The 19,267-nt window shown below is 30.6% G+C and overlaps 1 protein-coding gene across 8 annotated transcripts in view; it reads left to right on the plus strand.

The window, feature by feature from the left end:
• The window catches only part of LOC126925022 (octopamine receptor beta-2R-like), a 543,796-nt gene extending 524,960 nt beyond the window's left edge, over positions 1 to 18,836 (plus strand). For 7 of the 8 annotated variants that reach the window (XM_050740130.1, XM_050740128.1, XM_050740126.1 and 4 more), the window contains 3 exons: positions 864 to 2,198; positions 4,299 to 4,529; positions 15,081 to 18,836. In XM_050740130.1, the coding sequence (XP_050596087.1) occupies positions 1,207 to 2,198; positions 4,299 to 4,529; positions 15,081 to 15,171 (1,314 nt within the window). In that variant the 5' untranslated portion in view covers positions 864 to 1,206 and the 3' untranslated portion in view covers positions 15,172 to 18,836. Of the gene's footprint in view, positions 1 to 863; positions 2,199 to 4,298; positions 4,555 to 15,080 lie in introns of all 8 variants that reach the window. The other variant, XM_050740133.1, reaches the window with a different exon arrangement.
• The last annotated feature ends 431 nt before the right edge of the window (positions 18,837 to 19,267 follow it).

Below are 19,267 nucleotides of genomic sequence, written 5' to 3' on the forward strand. Positions count from 1 at the left end.
GCATATTTAAGTTTCTCATAAATGCTTAAACATTCGTAATCTATCACCAATATCAGAAGAAATCGTAGAAACAATAGTAAATTATGAACTTTTGAATTTTATTAAACTTATTAATTGTATAATAATTTTAAACACACTTTATTATAATATATTTTAATAAAAGTATTAATCTTAAAATCTATGTTAATTAAACATATTTCATCTTTCTTGGTGAATATTACAAGGTTTTAAACTCCTAACTTTTAATCACTCTATTTCCTTTTTATTATGAAAAGGCAGTTTTACATAATGTAAAATCTGAAGTCGTGTTCAATACAATAATTTAGCTATTAAATTAAAAATTAAATCAAAATTAAATTTTTCATAAATAATAATAATACATAAAATAAATAAGAATACTTGAGAATATTTTGAAAAAAAATTCAATGTGGAACGAGAATTTTTCTTAACAATATTACGATTTGAAAAATGTATCAAAATAATATAATTAAAATTTGTCTATTAAATGGTATTAGATATATTTCAAGTAATTTCTAATGTTTGATCTCCATATTATTATTAATAGAATGATTACTAGATTGCGGATTCTTGAGAAATATAATTTTTTATATTTTATTGAGAATATAATTTAAAAAGTAGAATCTCGCGGTAGAAAATTATCCTACTTACTGAGTATCATAGAAAACACTATACCTTGGATATTTTATACATTTTTTCATATTATGAGCATTGTACGTTTTTGCAACTTTTCATCTTCTATAAACGCATAAAAATCCGCAGTCTAATAATTACAATTGAACATTCATTGAATATAATACTTATCAAAATTATCGCTAATTCTGTATTTAATCTCAATTTTCCAGGTAACCACTAACAGAAGCCTCGTGGAATGTAAAACCGAGGTACCAAGCTCCCAGGCCACCGTACACGATTCTGATTAACTCTCGAAGCCAAACTATTCAGGAAAAAACCTTGGAAGAAGCAAACGGTGCACCCGCGTATCAGCGATTAACGCTGGCAAACGTCCCAGGGTACAAGGAACTTGGCAAGAGGCATCGCCCTTTCCCCGTCGGGAAGATGAAGGCTAGCCTGGTACGTCGGCTCGTTGGCACGTCCGTGACCTAAGGCCACCCGTCGAGTTTCTTCCGGACAGAAGAAGAGGAACAAGGTCAAGGAAAAACGTACGGTTTCGTGCGGTGGTCGAATATGACGACGATCGTGACGAGCTCCGAGTCGACGGAGGTGGTGTCCTCGATGGACGTGACGACCATCTTGAACGCCATATCGACTGAGGACAACCAATTCGCGAACAGCAGTTACTCGAACTATCAAAAGTGGTCCGTACCTATAACGATCGCAAAAGGGTGCGTCTTAGGCTCCATCATCGTAACCGCGGTATTTGGCAACCTGCTGGTAATGGTGTCCGTGATGCGGCACCGGAAGCTACGAATTATCACCAACTACTTCGTAGTTTCGTTAGCCTTGGCCGACATGTTAGTTGCGATGTTCGCCATGACGTTCAACGCGAGCGTTCAAATAACCGGCAAATGGATGTTCAGCTATTTCATGTGTGATGTCTGGAACTCGTTGGATGTGTACTTTAGCACCAGTTCCATCCTCCATTTGATGTGCATCTCGGTCGATCGTTACTGGGCGATCGTGAAGCCGCTCAAATACCCTATCATCATGACCAAGAGGCTAGCTGCTTACATGCTACTCGCTTGTTGGATTATGCCCGCGTTCATCTCGTTCATGCCTATCTTTATGGGCTGGTATACCACAGAAGAGAATAATATGCATCGACAGAAGCATCCTGAATTATGCGAGTTCAAAGTGAACAAGGTGTACGTAATATTCTCGTCGAGTATCTCGTTCTGGATACCATGCAGTATTATGACCCTTACGTACTTCGCCGTGTTCAAGGAGGCGAGTAGGCAAGAAAAACAGATGCACAGCCGTATGGGTAACGTGATGCTGTTGAGTCACAGGCCGAGTAAAGATTTGAATAATTTGAACGGGGAACTAAATAGTGCTGGTTCCTCAAAGACGCTGACATTGAACGAGATCAGCACCGATCATCTGCATACTCCCACCAAAGATAAGAATATCATGAAGATGAAAAGAGAGCACAAGGCTGCCAGAACGTTAGGCATCATCATGGGTACCTTCATAATTTGCTGGTTGCCGTTCTTCTTGTGGTGCGTGTAAGAAATCAGAAATCCAGAATTTCTAAAGGATAACCCTATTTCTTAATCTTCTACGGGCGAACATATTTTCATACTGCCCATAGGAAAGCTGAATTATTTATGTCCTTAATCTTTCCAATGTTCTAGATTTTCAAAAAATGTGAGAAAATATTGGAATACTTATTCAAATTCTTGCTGTATCGTATAATCAGTTTTAGGTCAATTGTTTAAAACTTGCTCCGGGAAAATTTTCATGAGTGAAATTATGGAGGTTTAAAATTTAATCTTTATTATTTTTTGTTTTTCTTTTGTTTCCTTTGGGCAGAAGCACTTAGAACGATCTTAAGAGTTTACGGAATTGTTGGTTTCTGTTAAATTGGTTATATTTTTGTACGGTTTCTTGATTTAATTATATCGTGCAAACTGAGAAAGATAGCGACGTTCATCGCGCTCAATTAATGGGTTTAATTACTCTTGTTAGGATAAGAAAACACAACTAAGTGAATACAATAGGAGTGACAGGTCTAGGTGAAACAAAGTTTGTTTCCGTTTTGTTAGTAGTCTGATAATGAATATTTTTATATTTATTTACTTCATCTTACTGTTTTTAGAATCACTTTGCTTTATCAAATTAAACAAGATAAACTGATATCTTTTTTTAGAAATATATATTATTGGATTGTAAGGATTATCTTTTCATCTTTGAAAATCATGTTAAAACCATAATACTATGTTAGCAGTAGAGAATAAAAAAGTATACGTATACTCTTTATATGATAAACGATCAGTCTTTTAAAAAATAAACATTTGTATTACATTGTGCTTCCCTTTCGAGATCATTGATATTAGGTTTCACAGTTGTTAAAATATTGAAAAATTATAAAATAATATAGAATCGAAGAAAGTATTTAGGTTTTTTTATTCTTCACCCCCTCTGTGTATTTTCCATTTAATTCTTTAAAAGTTATCAAATAACACGTTCCACGATAACAGAAAAATCGTTTTTGCAGTACTTTTAGTTCAGATGAAGAATTGAAATCAAGTAAAAACAAACAGTTAATCGGCTAACGTTACTATAAAGAACGAATAGTTAAAAATTATGAAAATCGCAGTTTTTCATTCGGCCTATATACGTAATAAATCTAAAAATTCTTACCTACATATTTTGATGCCTATCGCTTGTTTCTGCATCAACCGATTTTGATGAAGTTTTCAGTATGTACATATATACCATGTTAGGTCAAACTTCAGAATAGAATTTGAGAAAGAAATAACTTCCATGCTTGTTTGATTTCATGTTATAAGTTCATACATATGTTGGAACTGAGGCTTAGGATATGGATTATGATGAGTTACACAAAGGACCAACGCGTAAAAACTGTACAGTTTTGTTATCAAAATAATAAGTCCATTATTAGCTGTCACGTTCGTCCTATCTTTCGATCTCTGATTACTTCCCGTGGGACCATGTAAAACAGCGGGTATAGTAGAATAAACCAGGGAGACATGAATAGCTGAAGAAAAACGTTCGTGTAGAAATTCGAACATTAGAACCTCAGACATTAACCATTGTTATGAAACATGCCATCGAAAGAGCCTGACGTACCAAGGCAATAAGTGGAAGGCATTTGAAGGATGTTATCTTCCACACATAAACTTTATATTATAAGCTTTAAATATTGAACGATATCCTTATTCTGAATTTTGACTCAATCTGTTTATAATCTACATGAATCTACAAAATGTATTGTTTAAATTTCCATTAGGTACAGATTGAGACCAAAAAATTGTAAAAAACGATCTTTATTTTCTTCGCGATTCCAACTGATTGGAATTGTTTCAACATACTTGCTACTTTTTATCTAATAAACTAATTCTTTTAATTTCTCGAACAAAAAACGTCGTCGTTTAGACCAAATTAAAAAAATTATTCTGGAAAAAAATTCTTTTTTCGATTGAAACGAAATCCAAACTGAGAAATTCGGGGCTCGCAGCAGGGTTAATATATTATTTCTGTTTCTAGTGTCTTAATTTTCCAGTTTGTTCAAGGAACGTGTTAATTCAATCATTACGAACGAAATCTTCGCTGAATCCTGAAATCTTTGTTCACAGGTACGTTATTACGACTCTGTGCGGAGAATCCTGCCCATGTCCCAATATCGTTATCGCAATACTTTTCTGGATCGGGTACACAAACTCAGCATTGAACCCGCTGATCTACGCGTATTTCAATCGGGACTTCCGAGAAGCCTTCAAAAATACGCTGCAGTGCGCGTTCTGTTCGCTCTGCAGACGAGAGCCGTCCGACCTCGAGGCGCTCGATTTCCGTCGGCCGTCCCTAAGGTACGATCTGGTCTGACACGTTGAGGTACGCACTATATTCTATCGCTTTTTTCCCTCTTTCCCCTTTTTCGTCTATTTAATCCTTGATCGAACAAAACCTTTTCGAGTCTTTATTTTTGTATGAATGAGATGATTGTCTGGATGATTTGACGAGTGATTTACGAAAGAACAGTGACTTACGAAAGTATTCGAACATTTCTAGGAACTTTTTATGTATGTATTATACAAAACATTTCAAAATTTTATAAACTCCTTAACGAAATACAACCATCGTGATTCTATTGCTAAAATTTGAAACAAATCTGAAAATGTATATATATAAAAGTTATAAGATATTTATTAGATGTATTAAATTAGATGTGTGTACTATACATTTATTGGATGTATATATTTCGCCAGAGATCACTAAAGTAATATTTGAACAGTCAATTATTTACTATATTAACAAGCCATAATTCACTTATCCCTCAATTTATGTGCATTATTCGTTCCATGTGATATTTTTTTGCATGGAAGAAAATTGCGTAAATGAAGTCTGTCAAAACGGAAAAGATTGTTGCTTAGTCGCAAGAATGGCATGCTTTTTATCTTACATCTAAAATACATCCTTTTCTACATCTTGTCATTTCATATTTGCAGTATTTGCAAGTAGAATGGGAAAGTACCGTTGTTATTGCTCAATCGATCAAGTTCAAACATGCTCTCTACAAACCATAAAAAAATCAAAATAACGTCATTAGTACAATTAAATAAGAATTTTCGTCTCACTGATATGTAGTAAATTCAATGAAGATTATAGAGACATATATTTGCTTCCCGCGTAAAATGAGATCGCATAGATTAATACCGCATATAAAAACTCTAAAAATAATAAAACTCGTAGATAAAAATTATAGCGTAAATTAAGGGATGAGTGTGTAATATATATAGCGAGATTATCTTTTGTTTAATTGTTGTTGATGTTTGAATTGAAGATTCAATGTTTGAAATTGAAGATCCTAGTATTCATGACGTTTATTAATTTTTCAGTAAGTGTATGTTCACAATAAATATCCTGTGACATATTCTACATTTTCAGTTCGCTATGTATTATATTATATAGCATATATTGTTTCACATATTATCGTATCCTACTACAGTGATAACGCAATTTAAAAAATTTTCGTATAATACATATAATATATTCATAAAAAGACTCTGAGAAAAGTACAAAATTACTGTTTATATGAGAAATCCACTTATGAAGAGAGACGGTAACTTTAAAATTGTCTAGAATAAGATCCTTTTTATTTTTAAATACTTATGAACATTTTAGCATTGATTTAGTGCTAAATTGGAGTAAAGTATAGTATTCTGTTAAAAAAATTAGCTGTTAAACAAAATGTAATGACATAAACTATGATTGAAAATATAAAAATTGAATATACAAGTTAATAAATGTAACTAATCTGATATATTTTTTATCAGTTATTCTTTAAATTTGTAAAGCTGGTAAACGCTGCTTTCAAGTAATAAAAGATGCAAATTATAAAATTGAGACAATTGAAATGTTAACTACTAATTGTTAAATGTACGTTGATGGTAAACGAAGATTTAGAACATAATTGATCTAGAACAGATTAAGGGCGGTAAAGAGTGAATCATTTCCAAAGTTATCATCAAAGTTGGAAGGAACCATAATACCTCTATTTCTACCTCTATTTGAATATTCAATTTACTAAATTTACTCAACCCAATTCTAAGTCTGCATTCAATCTTTACTACATATTACTTCCTAAAAGAGTTGTCGTGAATTATAGAACTTGTTTAAAACTTTAAGTACATATTTCAAAACCATTTCGCATTCATAAAATAAATAAATAAACGTAATCGTTTTCGCTAGAATCTTGCAGAATAATTTCAGTAAAAAGGCTCATAAATCAATTAAGTACACGAATATAATCTAAAATTGAAATAGCAAGGAAATTTCATGCAAACATTTGCTTAATGAATTTCTTTTGAGTCTACGTGCATCTTATGCCGATGACGACTGATTCAACACAACATTTCAGACCTTGTTTGTATTTCAACCAGTCACAGTCGAACTCGCGACGATGTAGAACTGTCCGTAACTTGTTTGTGTCTAAGAAGTTTATCACGCGATGCTTGTTTTTCAACGTCATAGTTTGATGTACTTTCAAAGATCTGTGGTACATTCAATCCGATAAACGCGAAACAAAATTCTGGAAACTAACATTATCATTTCGAAGGTGAACAAACGGGAAATTCGAATAATTAATTTAATGTAATATCTCGAATAATTAATTTTATATTATTGTCAGATACGGAACGTCTAAGTTTTCGTTGTAAGAATAAAATTTCATATTCCTTATGACGATGATGATGAATTTTAGTTGATTCTAATGTTTTATTCGCCTTCTAAAGTCACATTATATACCTCGTCTATAAATATTAGAACACTGATGGTTTCATCAAAAGGTAATATCTGATCTACATTAACAAAGTAACGATTAGTCGACCAGAATTACTTAGTTCATGCAAGATAACGATTCGGGACATATGTGTAATAAAACATTTGAGAAGTTGTTTCTAATATATAGAGAGAAATAGTGGATTATGGACTGTAATATTGAGGCCGATAACCTTTGATCTAAATTTTATTCAGAAAATTGCAAATAGATTAGTTAGAAAATTCAATGAGGTCTGTAAAAATTTGAATGTAATGAAAAACCTAATGATACAAATATAAAGATTACTTTCATATTCTAATGTTAAGTATCGCAAAGCTGTAACGCTGTAAAGTTCTATCAATTTTATTATGACTTGCCATAATATTCACTACTCATGATCGGTGGTGTTTAGCACGTATAATGCAAAATACAAAATACAAAATAAAGTACTTTAAATACTTCTAAGTAACTTTGTATGTTGTCTACAATCCAATGATTTTGAAAACGTACACCATTAACCCTTAGAGTGCTATGGGCGCATATACGCGTCTGGCGAAAGCTATCGGTGTGGACTAAGGACACATATATGCGTTTCCTGTAAGTGCCCGGCGTGAACTGAGGATGCATGTATGCGTTTGTCAATTTTTCCGAACACCTACACATTTTTTTAATAGTATTTATAATTAGTGTTTTCTCTTTTACATAATATGTGTACAGTAGTATTTTCGGTATTCGAATTAAGAATCAATTGATTGAATAAAGAAATTTTTGAATAGTACAAATCATTTGCTATGCGTAATGGGTTATAAATTTGATAACTTGTCTGTAAATATATTTGTATAACATCATGATTCATTGTAATCTTAGTACTACAATCTACTACTACAAATCTTTAGATTTACAATTTCTCAAGATAGTTTATTTTTATTAATTTATATTTTTCTTCTCGTAAATTCTCTATATAATTTCGTAAGTTCTCTACCATTCTTTTAATAATAAACCTATTAACTTATAGTGTGTATTTAGATATACTATATGTATGTAATGATTATAATTATAATAACATAATAAATATATATAGAGAAATAGATTACATATGAGTGATTCTACAGAAGTGAGAACTATTTGACAGTGATTTTGTCCACAAATTTTTTCATTTAACTTATGAATTGTAATAAGCTTCAGGTATGGTAGAGGACTTATTGGTATTGCGACAAAAACGACCAAATAAATAAATAACTATATGTGATCTGTAGGGGACTGACAAGTTATCATGTAATCAACTGTATTTAAAACTTTTAATAAAAAAAACTTCATTTTTTATCAAAGAATTAGATAAAAGATAATTAATTTTCTCAAGAATTATTTATAAAATTTCTATATCTAACATCATACATTAATAATTTCCATAACTTCCAATCTTATCCTAATATCGGTCTTGATAATAATCTGCCAGTTAAACTTGAAAATGAGAACAAAAGTAGTTAAACATAAAACAAAATTAATATTTATTAATCATAAATTACCTAGTTATCAGTCTTGTCAAATGCTAGTTAAACTTAAAACAAAAATCATTAAATTTTTAAAACTAACGAATATTTATTCCCTACATATATAAACAAATGATCAGTCTTGCGTTCTTTATTATAAACTAAAACAAATAAATAGTACATTTTATTTTCTAACCTTTAGGACTAAATTATAACTTTACCTAAAAAATGCAAGGCATTCTTTAAATATCTATGTGACATAGATACAATCGACATAGACTTTTATCTTCTGGTCCTCTTAGAATACTTCTAATCCTCTATCATATTTTTTGACTGGAGACCGAAATCAGGGAACTGAGAATTTTGAGGTTAAATATTAAGTTCTCGCACGGTTTACTATTTCATTCATTAAAAATGAAGTTGAATACCAATATTATATTTATGTTACGTTAAATAAAATTTAGTAAAAATAGTAAACTTAGAATATAATACGAGCCAGGGGACTAAAAAGCTAATTGCAACAGGTGATTGTCAACGATTTTACAATCTTAAGTAATCCAAAATGGCCACTTGTTATGAAACGAAAGAGGAGCACTAATTCGCTTGATTAGTTTTGACTTACTTCGCGTGATTTCTTTCTTAATACCGCAGATATCGTTTCTTTTAAAAATAATTTCACGGAGAGAGAACTGAGACGTAAAAGGGGTGACAAAAATTGTAGATGTTTTTTGCCGATAAAATGAAGTCAATTAAAGTAAAAGATAAATTTGAATGATAAATATAACTATTGTAAAATATATATAAAAAGATTAATAAATCATTTGAAATTCATGCTCTGGAGATAGATTGTAGAGTAAATTTTGTAGGCATGGAACTTCCATGTTAACATGGCAGGGAACTGAGAACTTCACGCATAAAAGTTAATTTTTTAATATAAATAAATTAAATTGGTAATTCTTCATAGCTCGCCTATGAATTTACAGTTGTTATCTTTCTCTGTCATGCAAATATAATGCGATTTAACGTTTTTAAGAGCTTAAAAATGTGAAAGCCACAGAAAATCTCCATTTTTGTAAAATCACCCACATGTATATAATTATAATATAAATATAATATATTATGTACTTGCTCATATATAATTATATTTTTATCTCAATAAAAGTTAACATTCGTTTTTCCAAAAGCATTTACTTTTTAGTAATTCCAAAAAGAAAAACAAACATAAAAACTTCGGCATTCAACATTTTGACGTGTTTGATTATTGATGTTGGTATACTGTCACTCATAAATATCACAATTAGAGTTAATAAATCATAAACTTAAATTATCTTTTGAAAAGATATTGGTACTAATGTAGTATCGGAAAAGGATGGGATTAGGATAATTTAGATTTGTAAAATTCTCCTAATACTATTTATTAAGATAAATAAAAATAACAAGGATTAATTGGACAGAGAACGATAAATGTTCAACTTGAACTAAAACACAAAAGTCTTATTCCGCTCAAATCACTCTCTATAACTCTCGTCTTCGGCATCCGCACTCGCACGCTCTCGATTCTCAACCCATACTGCGCGCCTTTTGCGTTCGTTCTCGCCTGCGTCTTAACTAACATTGTCTTTAGCGTCTCTTTTGTTTTTTCCCCGCCCTATAGCGCACGTGTCCCGAAAACGCTCGTGGCCAGGGTCACGTAGGCCTTTTAGACGAAACTGTTCAGTTGAAAAGATCGACGATACATTGCTGTACCCAACGACACCGCGGTTCTCGCAACATTGTATACGGTTCGGCCGATATCTTAGGCCTTTTGTCCACGATACTACACTAATGTATTTCAACTCTTTAGTATATATATCATACAGTATATATACATGTCCTTACTGTTTATAAACATTGTTATTTGTATTAAGTTCGAAACTCTTTCGGTTAGTTTTATATTTCAGAAATGGAAGAATCTGAAGATAAAGAGATTGTCTAATTATAAACTGATTCTCCAAAATTTAATAATTACAAACGTCGACGTGACATCATTTGTTTATATACTTTTGTGCAGTACATATATGTATAAGTGTATATATATAACTACAGAGACTATAAAAAGTATTTGTAAACCATTATACGTATATATTTACATATCATTTTTATATTAATTAATTAGCTCCAGCTATATTAAATTCTGTATTATTTAGTAGTACTTTCATATAACTGCAAAAAATTGATACTGTGAAAATGAAATGTAGGATATGCTAAAGAAATGCTTCATTAAAAAGCAATGGCATGCGCAAGTACTTTTTTATAGCCACTTTGTAATGACTCTACACTTTTTAAATCACAATTTTTAGTATATTTCTTGTAGTAATAATTTACTATATTTATTGATAACTTGGTAAGTCATAGAAAGAAAAATGCAATATTCTGTCTTTACTGGCATTAATATAATTTTAATATTTTTTAATACGTAGTATACTTACTTATAGGCACATATTTATGTGTAGCATAATTATTACATAAAAGATTAAAAATAATAATTAGTATTTATTGAAATAAATTAAATAAGTACCAATTAATTAATTAGGTACTTTGGTCATTATTTCTTCATTTTATCGTAACAAAAACTTTTTAAAACGAAAAATAAGCTATAATAAAATAAATATAATAAACAATGTTCGAAAGTTTTTTCTTTGGGTCCGTAACACTAAACAATCATAAACCTGACGAGTTTTGTAGCGTTATTTGAAAATAATCGGTAAAGACAAGTAGTCGGCCGACAAGCCAGCTTCTTGAAAGCTGATCATTCGGTTAGTCGGTTAGTCGGCCAAAATTCTACTGGGTACATCTCTACTATTCACAAAATTATGAAATAAGACCAAGTTGCATAAACTAAAAATATTTCCAAATTATAATGTATAATCTAAAATAGTAAAACAAAAGGAATATTGACTAAAATTGCTGTCTTCAAACAGAAAGTTGCTTTAATATACACGAACTACCTCGTTTCTAAGAAAAGCAGTCTCGTCGATGTCTTACCCTTTTTTAACTATTCATCCGGATTATTTAGAGCTTGGAAATCACTACAGAAATCTTCAATGCCATTCAAGTTCCTGGCGCAAAGGGCCACCATAAAATGGGGTGATTAGATGCGGCCAGGAAAGGAAGGGAAGGACATTACTTTTAATTTCGTGCGGTGAAAGTAGAACGAGTTGAGAACCGGATGCTCGACTTTTTCACACGAATGCCAGCGTAACTCGAGGAACGCGTACTTTTTCCTATCTAGCGCATCTCTCTAACCCTCTCTTAAAGTGAATTTTCTCGAAACATGAAAAGGAAAGAGAAACGAGAACAGCCTCGAGCTTTTTCGAGCATTAAAGGCTCGATCACGAAATTTCTGCTTGATATTTTAATAACCTTGAAACGAACGCACGATTTCAGCAGTGTATTTCTCTGTATTCTTCGAATTTTTTTTTCTATTCTGTCCTTATTCTCGATGAAGTCTTTTTATCTATTCTTATTTTAAATTATATTCGTTCCAAACATGCTATTAATAATTAATAGACTATAATTAATGCGGATGTTTATACATTTACGGAGGATTTAAAGATAGAGAACTGTATAACATTTACATAATTCGTTATAACATTTGATGGATGAAATAAATTTTTCTATAGTGAACATTTCTTTTAACTGTATTCATGAAAATACGAATTTGCATAAATATCCGGTCTAGCAATTGGGTTGTTTAAAACAATTTCGATCTACAGTTTAAAACAAGTGATCAAAGAAAAGAATACTTGTATAGAAATGCTTTTTCTTGGCCGGTTCCTTATCATCAATTTCATTTAATACCAATTCTACTTTCTTGAATGAACTTGTTTTATTAAACGTTATGCAGATTGATATACTTCGTGTACTTAATGTAATTAAAAGCTTAAACTCCTAACTAAATTAGATTTAGTTTTATATAAATAAAATTTAATATATTTGTTCGATTTTTATTTCCATAAAAGCAATATTTAGAGGTTTCTACGCAGTGCTAAAGCTAAATTTGTTTAACACGTGTAATTTCTTTCGTCAAACCATTTTTAATACTGGCAAACCTTGAAAATATCTTCTTAAAAATATGTTTGAAACTGAAACAGTAGATTTTTTTCATTCATGTTATATAATGATGTGGCATTTTGCATCAGATACTACAGCAATGAATAGCCAATTCTGATTTAAATAGGTGTTAATGGAATCGTAATCAAAAAGATAGATTATTATTTACAAATTGATATTATTGAATAGTATTAAATACTGTTAAGATAACCGAATTAAAACAGCTGCTTCGATGTAAAATTAATGAAACGATATTAATGGTAAAATATTTACGGCTAATACTTCATTAGGTTCTAACGACCATTTAAAATTCTACTGTAAAACAACTGCAGTATAAAATAAACTATTCGGGAGCTGCGCGTAACGCGAACACATATCAGCAATTTGCATTGGCGGAAGTAGATCGCGTTTTATGTTCCGCCTGGTTGTCATAAACTTAATTAAATGTACTTTATGAATTTTACTTGAGTTCAACATTGTTAGAATTGTAAAATCTTCCTTCCAACTAAATTGTATCTTCTTTTAAGATTATGATATAAAGAAAGTAATAATTATGAAAGTATTAGATGTTATATAAATGAATCGATTAGAAGTTAATAGAATCTCTAAATATATTTGATTAAATTTAATTTAGAGTTAGTAATTAAAGAGATCGGTAATGTAAATAAAGAACAAATAAGACGATTCAAATATTATCAAACCTATCATTCTATCACTCAATGTTACTACATAGATATACGTATAATCAGGACAAATTAAGTTAGATAGAATCAAGTTAATGTAATGAAACATATTTGTATATATAAAAAGACTACAAATGATAATTTTTATAATTTATACTAATTTAAAGCATTAATGCTATGATGCGATTAATTTATGAAAGAAGAAATTTAACTTAATTAAAATATTGATTAATAGTTATTAAAAAGTTCTTTGAATTTAAAAAGACATTTCACAGATCATTTTCACTATTTGCATAATTACGTTAATTGATTCTGATACAATTCGAATGACATTGATAATTTTATCAATAAAGCAGAATATCAAAGAAAAATATCAAAATATAGTGGAAGTACGTGCCTATCAGATATAATCAATCAAAATTTCCGTTTTTTACTTTTTGCGATTGCAAGTCAATTACACGACATGACGAAGATAATTCAATTAAGGTCCAAGTAACGTGATCAAAGTACACCAAAGTGCATATCATGTTTAACAGGATTCACATACGTTTGTTTTATCTTTTTGTATGACATGTGCATAATTTGTATGCTATTCAAATTTGTAAATGAAATCATACAGTCAAATTTAAATAACAAACATAACTATAACATCTATATTATTTATACATATATTATATTTGTATATTACATATATTTAATATTTATATCTTGTGTACATTATAGGAATAGTTCGGATAATGCATTGATGTAATTTTGAAGATGCAAAAATTAAAGAGCGAAAACAATGTGATGTATGCATGTATGTGTATGTATGTTGTAATAACTTACAATATTTTCCTCCTTTTAGAATAACATGTTTTCTTTTCTTTGCAAATGTTTCTATATGCGCATAAAAGTTCTAGTTCTCAAAAATGTATTTTAGGAAAGAATATCATTTTTCTTCAAAATATTTGTACAATATTCTCTTATGAAATTAAAGAATAGTTAATATAAAATGTAACTTCTAGATATAGTTAATAATATGAAGACGACAGATAAAATGTATTATATAATTTTCTTTGTGGAAATTTCCTAATTTTTATGTTATTTGGTGGTTGAATGAAGTGCTTCAATACAGTAGTACTTCATCTATTTAAACTTGTCGGGAAACAAACAGCTTATATAATTGGAATTTATACAATAGGAGCTCACCAATTTTGCCGACTACCTAATATTTTGCCGTCACATAATAGGGGCTCATATTCAAATAACTAAATTCAGTCAATAAAAATTCAGTTAATCAAGCATTAACTAAAATTTCAACAAATGAAGTACTATTGTATGATATAATTAAAAAAGAGAACAGTCATTTAGGCTTGAAGATATAAACTTAAACGATAAATCTACGAATTTTTATATACAAAAATTATGGAAAACTGTCAGCAAATAAAAAAAGACGATACTTTATGCAGTAATTTACAGGCTAATAATATTAATAGTTCATAGATTTCTGTTATATGAACTATTAGCTACAATTTGATAATTTTATGTAAAATTTATCTACTAAGTTAGTTTAGTTATATAAGAGGAAAACTGAGATTGGTTAACAATATATTAAATTTCAAAACTGCTCCCATATATAAAAAGCGAAAAATATAACCTTTTCCCCTGTGGTCTTCATATAAATTTAGTCTATGTCACAAAGAAACAAAAAGAACAACTAAAATTCTCTTGATTCCGTCGACCCAAAATCCCAAACAATAATACTTGCAAACAAACTATCCCAAACCTGGAACCGCATGAACATCGTCGAAGCGAACAAAACGTATTAGTGCCACTGTCTTTTTTTGCTTGCAGGTACGACGACCGCACTAAGAGCATGTACTCGGAGACGTACATAAAGCACATCGACCGACGAAGATCGAGCGAGTACGGTAGCAGCCTCTGAGAGGAGAGCGAGTTTATACTGTGAATTGCAAATGGAAAAGAAAAAGAAGAAAACAAAAAGACACGCATAGATACGTACACACCCACCTAATTACACATCCGCATCGTCGCCTACACATGCAACAAATAAAACGACGCGTATAATCGTCGACTATATACGTAACGTGTAGCCCGCATCGAGAGATTCTTCGCCATCTTGCCAAAAACTCACGGAAGACGAATCTCATCAAGTAACTCGCGCTTTTAAACATATTTGGCTAGCTCGCGTGCTTACGGTTTCAACACAGTACTCGTATATTAAATCATGTGCATTTTGGATTGCTTGGTAATGGATAAAAGACTTTTCAAAGGTTTGCTTTAAGCCCGGTGCACGCATGTTTATTTAGTCAGTTGAAGAAACATTTAAAAATATATTCAAAAAAGAGACATTTGTATGTAATAAATCTGGCAAGGATTATGGAAATGGATGATCAAAAACGTAAATCAAACACGATCAATCAGCAGTTAGTAATGGTGCGTACATACCGCCAGCCATAAGTATGAAGACATCAACTGATACGTACTACAAATTGTATATTTCTCATTGTTTTTCATTTTCTAAATATTTTGTTATAGATCTATTATTTTATTTATATTGTGTGTGTCCTCTAATATAAAGTAGAATAATATTTGATAGAGCTTTTCAATAGATATAGTGACTTTTCAATAGATATAGTAATTAATATTTTTATAACTGATACTTGTGGCTGGCAGTATATATTATTATTTTTAAACCTTAAAGTTTCCTACGAAACTATTTATTGAAACGTTAACATATTTATATTTTGGTCACATCTTAGGTTCCATTATTTTCTAATTTACCTTAAAATTTGTCATATATGAGACTATGCCGAAGCCATGCAGAAAATAGTAGCCAGTTCCTTCGAAAGAGTCACAATAACAATAACATACCGTTTGAAACATCGAAACCTTAAAACTTCCTAAAAAAGCAGTGATAGAGGAAGAAACTAAATTTAAATATTTATCACGCCAGAAAGGAGACATTACTATACAAGACGGCTGAAGAAACCGGTAGCACGCGTGGCCAGAGAATACAGAGACACGAAGATCATATACTATCGCGAAACGATCACAGAGATGCACACAGAGGGCAGATAGACGCGCATGAAACGCGTAGGTCACATCGCATTGCCAATACTATCGATATTATTATACTTCTAAGCGACATTCTCGTGAAAAGAAAGGCACGCGCTTCACGCTGGTATCGATCGATCGACGGGTCAGGGAACGATCTTGGAGAAACTTACAAGAAACCATGTTTTGAAAAACATGCGAGAAAGAAAGAACGAAGATTTTCTTCAAAAAGATGTCTTGTCGATTCGTTAACCTCGTCAAGACACCTTCGCCTAATTTTTTTTTCAATTCTTGAAAATATTCTGTGTCGTATTGGGTGGCCAAGTGTGCTGTTCGATTCGTAGATAACTCGAGTTCCACATGAAATCGTTTATCGATAAGATTGAAGAAGTTATAAGAAAGATAAACTATAAAGAATAATGAATTATCGAAACTTCGAAGCAAGTAAATGTTTATTAATGTAATGGATTTGATTGGCAGCTCGAGAGTTAATATGTAATATATTTAGATAACCAATGAAGTCGACTACGCGATTTCCTAACCATTTATTCGAAGGCAAAGTGAATAGAATCGTTTTTAATAGTGAGAGCTCGCTGTGCCTGATATTTGGTGGTAGATAGTCAGATTCAAGGTTCGATGTTAAGTAATAGTCGACTTTAGTGTCGTTTCTGACCTGTATTCGAAGAAAAGACAAAAGAAATGAACACTGTAATCTTTGTTATTTTTAATGCAATTAGTATTATTGCTCACCGATAATGTTATTACATGACACGTTGCATGACATGATCCCGACGTTTCAACGGTATTGCGCATTTTCTTTTTCTTAAAAGAAAATTATGATGTGATATATAATTCCAAAGTGATCGTCGTTATTGTTATCGTTATTGTTTGATTAGTGCTATTAATCGTCGAGAAGCTATTTATTTTGTTGTTTACGCTTTGGAAAAGCGCCGCGTTTTAATATCATTGGTAGTAGATGATCGAGATAATGTTGATAACCGATAATATCGGAAAAATTGTTTTTTAATTCTTTTCTGTATTTTATTGTACGTTTTATCATTCATTGTTGTTATGTGATTTTATGTAGAGAATTTATAACATGTTGCGAAGATTTTTATAGATTTTGTGATATTTTTATTTTTTTTTCATTTTATAGTTGAAATATGTCTTCCTTCGAAGAAAGTATAATGGCTGCTTTTAAAATTAAAACGCAATACAGAAATAATTATAGCTCGTTGAACTTTCCTTCCGATTATTTATCTAATCTTATTTGAAAAAAATATTAACTTGTTTAATTATGTATATATTGGACTTAACAATCAAATTTTTGCAATAGCATCTTTATAATCGGACCATGAATTCAATTCGTTTTAATATTAGTTTAAATAACGAATATTTATGTACAAAAAATATATATTTTTTATCGTCGCAAATTTTATTTAAATATTAAGTGTTATGTAGATAATTAAGTAATTAGATGATATGATTATAGTCTGTTTTTCTGTCAGGAGTATTTATTTATTTTTCTTGTACGGTTAATAATATTTGTTTAGCTCCTAGTCATCTAAAAAATAGCAACAGCACAATTTTACAATTATATCCAAATATTCATACATTCAAAAATAATAAAATTTTCATTCGGCGAATGTAACGATTTATGTTTCAAGACGTTTAGGGTAAAACATGAATAAGATTTAAAAGATTAGTAATAATAATAAACATATGACCATCTATTGGTAAATAAAAGCAGCGAAATCCTATAAACGTTTAATAAAGCTCTAAATATTTAATAAAAGGCAAACAAATTACGCTTTATCCAAAATAAATTCACCAATAATGTAATACCATTTCAATTCGTACATTTTGATATTATAAAATATTAATATTTAACTCTCTGTGATCAATATTTCCTGTTAATTTTAAAAGGATAAGAGTTTATAAATATCTAAATAGATCAAATCGTTATGTCATAAACATTCGAATCTTAATAAAATTTTCGTTTCTCGAAATTTTCGAGAAGAATGGCCCAACTTTTACGCAGGACATAAAATGAGTCACAAATCAATTAAAAAGCCATTCCCTATTGTGGACTGAATAATTCACACTGCAAATTAGCAAAGGCACCTTGAAAACCCCGCGCGAAATTCTATTCGAATTAATTACGTGCATCTACGCCATTTCCATGTTCCGAAAAATAGTTTGAATAAGGAATCGTGAACGATTAAATCGATAGTAAAGTATGCCATTTAATCGATAGAAAGAGGTCGATTTGAAATGATCGAAAGCTCGTACTAACATAATCAAAGGAGCTTTTAATAATAAAGATAAGGTCGAGAGATATTGTACAATGCAATAACCTTTTTTATTAGAGTATGGTTAGGTAAGATTTCATTATATTTTAATTCGTCGATGTGCGTGTCCTTTAGTTGTTAATTAATATTAACTCATTGTCAGTGGAATATTTCGTTTAATTTATGCTTCGTTAATAGTCACGTCGATTGATCAGCAATAAATCAAAGTCTGATAATCTTATCTTATATTGTACGAATTTTTTGTCTTTTGTCTCTTCTAATGTTTCTTCCCTTCTCTTTTTTTTTTTTTAATTTTGATTCATCGTTTCTCTGTGATAAAATTCGCGTGTTAACGTCCGCTGTAAATAATTTGTAAATATATGTACGTCGTTTCAGTAACGCGATAATTGATAGCCAGAAAAAAGTTTTTCTCTCATATAAACGACTAGTGTTTAGTTTGTAAAAATGATGGGCTACGTGTCAACAATCGCATATGTAAAATAAATCAGCGATGAACAATGTGTCGGAAGAAAATTCTGTATCTAATATTAATTCGCGAATTTAGTACGTTTAGTGCGTTTCCGTTTATTTTTTGTTATGGAGTTAATGCTCCAGATACGATTATTTCTCAATTGTAAGATCGCGAGATAATTTAATTTTATTTCATGTATG

Source organism: Bombus affinis, chromosome 15, assembly GCF_024516045.1.
Source record: "Bombus affinis isolate iyBomAffi1 chromosome 15, iyBomAffi1.2, whole genome shotgun sequence".
Classification (NCBI taxonomy): Eukaryota; Metazoa; Arthropoda; class Insecta; order Hymenoptera; family Apidae; genus Bombus; species Bombus affinis.